This window comes from Mirounga leonina, unplaced genomic scaffold (genome assembly GCF_011800145.1).
Source record: "Mirounga leonina isolate KUSES-001 unplaced genomic scaffold, KU_Mleo_1.0 Mir_170, whole genome shotgun sequence".
NCBI classification, from domain to species: domain Eukaryota; kingdom Metazoa; phylum Chordata; class Mammalia; order Carnivora; family Phocidae; genus Mirounga; species Mirounga leonina.
The window spans coordinates 10,462,212-10,471,575 of record NW_023270433.1 but is presented as its reverse complement, the minus strand read 5'-3'; the positions used below and the strand labels follow the sequence as shown (position 1 = coordinate 10,471,575).

The following is a 9,364-nucleotide window of genomic DNA, read 5'->3' as shown; positions in this document are numbered from 1 at the left end:
CCCTGGGGGCAGCCTGGGACCTGTCTCCCCCCTCCTCCCCTCGCTTCTCCCCTCCCCCGGGGGCAGCCTGGGGCCCATCCTCATGCCCACGGAGGGCAGGGCGAGAACAAGTGCACCGAGAGCCAGTGAGCAGCCAAACACACAGTCAGGCTTCCTTCAGGCCTCACCTGCCCACTCTTTCCCCGGCCCATGGTGGCTGAGAACAAGAGGGAGGGCCTGTCTCTGTCCTGCTCTGAGTCCCCAGCCCCCCATCTTCCCTTGCTCACCTCATGCCTTTCTCTCCTGGTAGAAGGTGCTTCCTAGAGCCCAGCTCCTGTCAGAGCAAGAAGCCCAGCTGGGGCCCTAGGCTCAGCCACAGCTAGCCCTGGATTGGAGGGGCCAGGAGAGATTAAGGCTCGGGCAAGGCTGAATCACAGAGACATCTCTCCTATCTCTCCTCAGGAAGTGGCCAATCCCTGAAGAACCACGGGCAGGAGGCCTCCCCACCAGTTTCCGAGGAGGGAGGCAAGGCTCTGTGAGCACCTGCGACCGGGCCCACTCGCAGCATACCCGCCCCGGCCTCCTCACCCTGTCCTATCAACATTCTGCCCATGTTACAGATAAGGAGACGGAGGCTTGCCTAAGGTAACCAGAGGCCCCTGATAGGGCCAGGCTGCTGGAGGTCCCCAGGAAGTCCCAAGGCCCGAGTAGAAGGTGCCTACCGAGAGTCGATGGCCTACCCTGCGCGACCCAGATGGAGGCAGGGCAGGAGGGAGGATGTGTGGGGCTGGGCTCTGTCCACCCCCCATCGGGGCCCTTGGGCCTGGCTTGAAGGAACAGGGGGGTGGGGAGGTGGAAGAGTGAGAGATAAGGGGGAGAATTAGGAGATAAGCAGGCTGAGCTTCGGGCAGAAAGCAAGAGGGGTCACAGTGACCCGGCTGGCCAAGCCCTGGGTGCAGCAGACTCTGTACCCAGACCTCAGACCCCAGGAGTGGGGGCAGCCCTGCCCACGGGGCTGATAGGGGCGGCAGGGCAGAGAGATGCAATATTGGCTAAGCCCTGGTGCCCTGTGCCCTCTGTTTGAGTCCCCACTCAGCCAAATATCCTCCTCCGCCCTGATTTTCTGTTCTGAGAAACTGGAAAAATAAATCCTCCCTCTTTTGGTTAGAGAAGACATATGAGCACAGAGGTGTCCGTTGTGAAAGGCTCTGTGGGCCCATGGTGGACTCTCCTGCAGATGCTGCCCCAGCTGAGGTTCCCATCTACCCCCAGCCAAACGGACTCTTCACTTGCTCTTCCTCTAGATGGACAGATGGACACATAAAGACACCAAACTCCAAAACACTGCCCATACAGATGAGAGCGCGTGCACACACACACACACACATACACACCTCTTTTTATTTTCAAAGAAAACCAGAAGGCCCTAGCTGCCAGCCCTCTCCACAGGAAAGCAGGTGGCTAAGAGGCTCACTTAACCAAAGAGGGTGGTTTTCACCTTCCTTAGCTTTCTCCTGAAGCAAAGGTTCCTCCTCTGCCCTCGGACCTCCCTGGCACCCGGGGAACAAGGACATGTGCCATCCTGGCCCTGGGGTCCCTTGCCGGCCTGGCCTGTCTGCCCAGCCACCAGCCGCCCACCCCTCCTGCCGGTCTGCCATCAATCTTCCCGGAGCCTTGACACTTTGCAGCCTGCCCTGGAGAAGGGGTATTTATGGGTGCTGGGCTGACCTCCCTCCCAGCAGGACCCCCCTCTGGAGCCCCCTGGGGTCTGATCCGTCTGGCAGCCGAAGGCCAGCGGGCTCTGTAATTCTCCGGGAGCTGACATGCCACGGGCCGGCCACGGCGCTCTCCCGGCCGAGTGGTCGGCAGGCCATCGTTTGTCAGCCCGGGACTGACAGAGTTACTGCTGTTTAAATGAAACCATATATCTGAGCAGTTCAATCTGTTGCCAGTCGGGGGCCTCCGAGCTGGATGTTGAGGGTGAAGTGATGTCAAGATGGGTCATTAGGCACTCTTGGCCCTCACCTCCCCCTCCCTGATTCCTATCTGGCGTCCTCCCGGCCTGTCCTTCCTGGGAACTGTCCAGGGAGGCTGACTGCCTGGGCCGACACACTGCCCTCCACCGAGCAGAGCCGGAGCGGGGACAGGGGTCTCTGCCACCACGTTGCTCCACAGTTGCTTTCTAAGCCCAGGGCAAGGTGGCCGCGCAGCTTCTCCCAGAGCCCTGGGGCCCAGAGGAGCATGTGGATGGCCTATGCGTTCTCAGCCCTCCCGGCCTGGCCTGAGTACCTCCTGCAAGTAGAGATTACAGGGGACAGCAGCAGAGGGGACAGGAAGGAAAGGAGCTACCCTGCAGCCTACCAAGTGCTCCCGTGTGCTGCGCCCTGTGCGGGACTCCCGGCCCCTCCAGGCTCACTAAACCCTCGCTACAGGTGCGGGCATGCATTGTGGGCTGATGTCATGTCAACCCCCCGCATTTTATAGACGAGGAAACCACGGCCCAGAGGAGCAGTCCTTTGCCCACAGTCACTCCCGTGGTAGGTGGCAGAGCTGATGGAGCTGGAATTTGAACACAGGCTTCTCCGACCCTGGCCTTTGTTATTAACTTCTCTGTCACTGTCAACTCCAACACACCGCGATTGGGTGAGATGAAAAACAGAGACAGAGGGACATCTAAGCCGGTAGAGAGAATGGAGGAGGAGAACCCCAAGAGGGCATCCGGGCTCACAGCATCTCTGGCAGCTCAGCAAAGACCCCAGGCCCGGCCCTCGGTGGTGAGATGTCATCAGCATCACAGGGGGCTGAGTGGCCTCTAGGGAAAGTTCAGGCTCTGTGGTAGGAGCCTTCTCTGCCCCAGGACGGGGTGGCCCCCCACTAGCCCTGGCTCCTGGTCCAAGCTCTGCTTCTGACCCTGCCAACCTCTCTGGACACAGAGGACCACCTGAAACTCCCTGACACATGACACCTTTTCGTATTTCTAGGCCTTTCCCTATGCTGTCCCCCCTTCCTGGAATGTCCTTAACCTTCTCAGACTGCTTTCTGGAAAGGCAGAGATCAAAGAAACCCCTGATTTCCTTAGATAGAGCCATTTGTGCTGCTGCTGGGCCCCACTGGCCCCCTTCCATCGCTCCCAGAACCCTGGGCGGCCTGCACTGGCCTCATCTGTGTGCCTGTCTGTCTCCTCCAATAGCCTGGCTGCCTCCTGGGTCCAATTCATTCCAAGGTCCCCACTGCCCAGCCCAAGTGCCCCATCCTCAGAGCTAGAGAGCTCCCACTCTGTCTCCCAAGATGTATTCTGCCTGGAGGTGGGGGGTGGGGTTGGTGAATGGTCCCAGAAGGGAGAACAGAGTCACTCAGCACCATTCCCGTTTTTCGGCTTCCCCACCTCTGGCTTTGCAAACAGACACCAGCCAGGGCTTGCCGGACCAGTAGGAAAGAAGTTCCACATGGCTGATGAGGAGGCCCTCTAAGGGCTGGGCTGGTACTTATCTGCAAGGCTCCTTTACAGAGGATGGTGACCATGGTTCATATTCCTGGGCTCGATTCAGAGATTCTGGGAAGGGGAAGCAGGAAGGTTTGGACCAGAGAGAAGCCAGAAGCAGGAAAAAACACTCAGCAAAGCTGGGACAAAAGCACTTCCCATCCTGCGTGAAAAACCCCAAGAGACTAGGAAGGCGGCCAGAGGAAGTGCCCTGCCCCTGGATCCAGGGTTCTGGAAAGCCAGGAATGCTCTGCTCCTCCTCCCCTCCACACTGGGGGCTCATGGGAAGTCTGGAGGGGAAGCTGGCAACCAACCCAAGGGTCCTGGGATCCTCATCCCCAACCAGGGCCTCCAGCCAGGAGTGAAAGGCAGATGGGATTGTTCAAGGCCCTGCCTCTCATCCCATCCATGAGGTTGGCCTAGAGAGGGGGCATGGGTGAGAAGTCCCACCCTGCGGCAGATACAGGGCACATCCCCAGACCCTCCATCGTCGAAGCAGGAATCATCATCACCAACTCTTGACTCCCAGCGTAACCCAGGGCCCAGCCCCACGATGCCTCAAGGGCTCGCAGCACCCACCTTCTGTCTTACCCTGCCCGTGCCCGGCCCAGGCAGGCAGTGCCCCCGGCCCATCCGGCCATATGCCCCTGGAGGAAGCCCAGGCGTCAGTGCTGACAATGCTGCTCAAGGCTGCAGTGGCTCCAGCAGGGAGGGCAGAGGGCCCTGCTGTTTACATCCAGCCCCGGAACAGCCAGGGAGGCCGGCCGGGGAAAGCCAAACAGCGACCAGCCTGGACTAAAGACGGGTCTGTGCCCAGGCCATCGAGGAGGGCTGGGCCACGCCTGGGCTCAAGGGGCCTCAGAGGTTGGCAGAGCACCCCGTTCACAGGGAGCCAGGGCACCAGAGGGGCAGATCCCAGGCCTTGGGCCCTTCAAACCGCCAGGCAGGAGGGCTGGGAAGTTCTTCCCTATCTGGCCTCAGTTTCCCCTGTGGCTTTCTTGCTTACTTTAGCTGCAGGTACTTCAATCCAGGGGAAGGGAAGCCTTGCAAAAAAGGAAGACTGGCTCCTTTGGGAAGATCAGTGACAGGCCCCACAGTCCCCCACCTAGTCCCCACTGCACACACAGACACATGGACACACACACACACGAGACCAGCCATCATGCCCAAGAGATGCAGGGACAGCAGGACCTTTCACCTTAGCTGGGAAGGAGGACGTCCACAAACATTCCAAACACTGAGACACTAAGACCCCCACCTATGACATTTCAGGCTGGCAGGGATTGGTGGCCTCTCCAAATGGGAGGACAGGATCAGCTGTGTCCTCTTCTCAACACCCGGCTGGGGCAGCCAGAGACAGCCTCCAAAAGACTCAGCTAGTCCTTTGGGGGAGCTCAGGGTCTCAGAGGAAGAGAGATAAATGCCTACGGAGACCCTGACCAGATGAGAAAGGAGTAGAGACCTAGAGGGCTGGAGAAACAGAGATGCAGAGAGAGAGCACACCAGGGAGAGAGGGACAAGAGAAAGAGACAGAGGCGGAGATAAAGAAGCGCAGTCTGTGACAAATAGAGACTCAAGAAACAGAGAAGAGAAGAGAGCAGGAGGGGTGAGGGAGAGGGAGCGAGGGGCAAGGAAGGCTGTGATGGGCCAGAAACACTCCTCAGTGTCCCCAGCAAGGCCTCCCTGTGCCCCAATACTGCCTGCAGCCAGTGGGCAGGACAGCTCCATCCAAGGGGTAACTGGGACTGAGGCTTGGGAGCCAAGAGGACACCCCAGACCCAGCGGCCAGCCAGGCGGGAGGAGGGACTCACCTCCAGCTCCTTGAAGACCATGCACCTGCGTGCCCAGTCCACGATGGAGATGAAGGTCTGGTCAGCCATCCTGCACAGGAGGCTGAAGGGCGCAGGCTGGTCAGGGCGGCCTTTGGCTGGTTCCTGCAGGCAGCCCACAATGCGCGCCCGCACCTGGTCCTCATCCGGCTCCAGCTGCAGCAGCTGCAGGATGAGCTCGGGCACACCAGGCCCTCCGGAGAAGGGCTCTGGGTAGCCATAGGGTGGCCCAGGCTGCGGGGGACTGGCATAGGGCTCTGGGTACTCAGACTTGATGGCACGGCCAGAGAAGGTGGGATAGAGGTAGCCGGCCAGCGGCCCGTGGGTGCTGGGCATGGCCATGGGCAGTGCTGGAGCCCCAAAGTCGCCCAGTGGCCCAGCAGGTGGACCAGAGGCCAGGCCCTTGGGCTCAGGCGCGTGCAGGCCAGGGGACAGCATGTAGTCCGGAGGCGGAGGGGGTGGGGGAGGCACCCCCATTGGGGGGCCTGTCTCCAGCTTAAAGCCATTGGCTCGAATCTGTGCCTTCTTCTGCTGCTTCAGGGCACGGTCTCGTTTGTACATGGGCCCGAACTTGTTCCGGCCACCCCGCATTCGGTCAGCACGCACAGCTGCGGGCAGAAGCAGAGGGTCAGTCCCAGCCCCCCCAAGCCACCTGCCATAAAGCCACACTCCCAGATCTTTCCCAAACTGTGTCACTTCCCCCACTCAGTACCTTTTTATGGCTCCCACTGCCCACAGATGAAGTCAGTCTCCTTAGCCTGGCATTCAAGGCCCTGTTTACCTCCTAGATCACCCTTTACAAGAGCCCATGTTCTTTCCACGCCACCTTATCTCCCTGCTCCTCCGCTTGGCACATCTCCTTCTTCCTCCACCCCGCCTTTGATATTCTTTCTGCCTCAAACCCTTTCCTTTTCTCATGCCTGCCAAACACCCAGCCCTAGGGTCACCACCTCCAGAAGTGTTCCTGGATTCATCTAGGCAGAATCCACTGTCCTTGCCCCAGATGTCCTGCCTCTTGTCCACTCTCATCCTGCTGAGTGGTATCATGCCATGTGACCCAGGCTGAGAGTTTCTGGGGACTCAGCAACGGGTTCAGGTGCCTAGTAGAAGGCCGAGCAGGGAGATGGTGGCAGGAAGCAGGCCCTCGTCACAGCCTTGCTCACAGCATCCAGCCCAGTCCCCGGTGTCCAGATGCTTCTTGACTCACTGCCCGACTCTGTCAAACCCCTACTGCAAAATGACTCGGGCTTTCCCCAGTGCCTTCAAATATGAAGCGGAGTTTAGGGCTGGCCCGGGTTCTGAGCTGGGAGAAGGGACCTCCCTGGCGGACCAGATGTCCCTCCGCCTGGCCAAGAATGTGTCACCAGCCAGACCCAACAGGTGCATCTCTGCAGCTGCAGTGTGGCCCCAGCCCCTGCTCAGACAGGACCCCACCCTGAGCTCTAGGAGAAGGGAGAGAGCAGGAGGGAGAGGGTGGTGCCCAGGAGGGGAGGCGTCCTGGAGGTCTGTTCAGCCGGTCTTCCTGCTGCAGGCGTGGAGAGCCCAGCTCTGCTCCCTCCGCTCCATCACTTGTGACAACTAGCTCCCCTGGCCCGGAAGGACCTGGAGCCAGGGAGATGGGGACATTCCCCTCTCATCTAGGAGTCCTTCCTCTAGGTGGCAGGACTTGGGGTCAGTGTCTCCCAGAGCCACTAGGAGCCTTCTGCACTGTTTAAAACTTTAGCCAACAGCTGCGTGCTCGGCGCACAGCCCGGCTGGGGCCAGCAGGGTGGAAGCCTACGACTGTTCACCCTCAGAAAGTTTGAGGTTTTCCTCCCCTCTGGGCTGAGAGGTGGGAGGATGGGGGTGGGAAGGCGGGGATGGGCCTGGGTCCTCTGGGACCAATTGTCCCCCCTTCCCTCGCCCTCTCAGGGCCCTCCCAAGAACATGGTGGAAGGACTTTCACCCACCAAGCGAACGACCTGAGCGAACTTTTGGATGGCCAAACAGATGGGTGGGCTGGATGAATGACGGCTGTGATGATGGACAGATAATAACATAAACAATGATAATAATGGCAGTTCCTATGTGCTAGGGTTTCACACAATTCCTTCGCACTGACTCAAGGAGGAAGACACTATTGTTAGGTCCACTTTTCAGATGGGGAATCCGCAGCTCAGGAGGTTAAGGAAATGGCCCAGGGTCCATCAGCCTGTGCCTGGTGGCACTGGGACTTGAACTCTGTCTCCTAAAGGTATTAAACGCCCTGGCCCCAGCGGGAGTGTTGTAGGTCTCCTTGCAGAGGGAGGAGGTCTGCCCGGTGAAGCACACCCTCTCCGAGGCTGGAGAGAGGGTCATCTCCCCGGTGTTCACTTTCGGATTCTCGACCCAAGCCCGCTGAGCCTGCCCGCATCCCCTCACCAGGCGGAGCCACTCCTCACCCCTCACCCCGCAGAGATCCGGCCCTCCCGTCACGTGAGGGGCCAACAGTCCGCTCCAGAAACTTGAGGAAGGCCACGGGAGCCCTCCTCTCACCCCTTCCACCCCCCCCCCGCACCCCCGAGCCCCGCTGTCAGGGGTCAGCGGTGGGAGGCCGCCGCGCCTCGCGCCCACCTTCCAGGCGCATCCCCACCGTCAGGCACTTCTGGAAGCGGCAGAAGGGACAGCGCTTGCGCTGCGTCTTGTCGATCTTGCAGCTCTGGCTCTCGGTGCACGTGTAGTGCTTGTTGTTCTGCACCGTGCGCTTGAAGAAGCCCTAGGGGAGAGCGGAGTCAGCGCGGGAGGCGGCCAGGCCCCGCGTCCCTGTCCCCGGGCCCGACAGGGCTTGTCCCCGCGTCGCGGCCGCTCGCCCGCCCTCCGAGAGCCTAGCCCGGCCGGCCCGCCGCCCGCCGCCCGCTCACCTTGCAGCTCTCGCATGTGAGCAGCCCGTAGTGGTAGCCGGACACCTTGTCCCCGCACACGGGGCACAGCTCATCCAGGTCCTCGTCGTACGAATAGTCCATGCCCGCGGCGTCCGCCTGCGGACGGAGGAGAGGGTCACGGCGGGCGGGACGCGACCGGCAGCGCGGCAGGCCCGGGGCCCGCGGGGTCGGCGCCCCCTCGGCGCTGCCCGCCCCCCGTTACCGCGCCCTGGGCGAGGCCGCCCGTTGCAGGTCACCCATTCGAGCGCCCTGAGCAGCCCGCACTGGGATGCGGCCCGAGCGGCCCGCGCCTCGGCCTTGACCGCCCCTGTCCCGTCGCTCCTGCTCCGCGCGCCCCCCGCCCCCTCTCCCGGGGGCTCCGCGGGCGAGGTCTGCGTCGCGCCCGATCTGGGACCCTCGGTTCGGTGCGCTCGGATCCGGATTCGTTCGTCTGAGAACAAAACCCCGATTCTGAGAAAACGAGATGGGCTCCGCCGCGGGGGAGACACCGGCGAACGCGGCCAGAGTGGGGCCTTGAGTGTTCTGGGGATCGGACAGGGACGAGGGGGACAGAGACAGGGTCTGGGGGAGACCGAGAGATGGGCCGAGCGAGAGCGAGAGATACCGACCGACGCTGCCTACGGAGCGAGTGCCCTGGGGCGACAGAGACAACGAAAATCCGAGACTGACAGAGACACACTGATGCGGGCACAGAAAACGCGGGGGAGACGAGACAGACAGACAGACACGGGGAGGGAGAACGAAAGAGAGAGAGATCAGAGACACCGAGAGGCAGAGGCCCAAGAGAAACCCTGAGAAAGGCAGACGCAGAGCCAGAGACGAGAGACAGCCCGAGACGCGGAGAGGCGAGAGAAGCCCGGGAGAGAAGAGGCAGAGAGGGGGACAGGGACACCGAGGGAGAACCTGGAGAGACGGCGGCGCCCAGCGAGGGGGCCGGGCCGGGAAGACGCGCGGAAAGCGGCCGACGCGGGCGCCCGGGCTCCGAGGCGTGGCCCCCGCAGGGTCGGACGCCGCCGGGGGCTCGCGCCGGGAGAGGCGGAGAACGACGGCGCCCCGGACCGAGAGCCCGAAAGCGCCGAGCCGCCGGGGCCCCCGGGCTGGGAGAGACAAAGCCCGCGGCAGCGACGGCAACGGGAGGCGCGGCCCGTGCCGCCGAGACCGAGACGTCGGGCGGA

General features: G+C 61.8%; 1 protein-coding gene across 1 annotated transcript in view; it reads right to left on the bottom strand.

Moving 5' to 3' along the window:
• The window catches only part of NR5A1 (nuclear receptor subfamily 5 group A member 1), a 19,591-nt gene extending 11,321 nt beyond the window's left edge, over window positions 1–8,270 (bottom strand). The window contains exons 1-3 of the mRNA XM_035016654.1: window positions 8,169–8,270; window positions 7,882–8,023; window positions 5,272–5,897 (exon numbers count right to left, since the gene is read on the bottom strand). Of these exons, the coding sequence (XP_034872545.1) occupies window positions 5,272–5,897; window positions 7,882–8,023; window positions 8,169–8,270 (870 nt within the window). The remainder of the gene's footprint in view (window positions 1–5,271; window positions 5,898–7,881; window positions 8,024–8,168) is intronic.
• Between the last annotated feature and the right edge of the window lie 1,094 nt (window positions 8,271–9,364).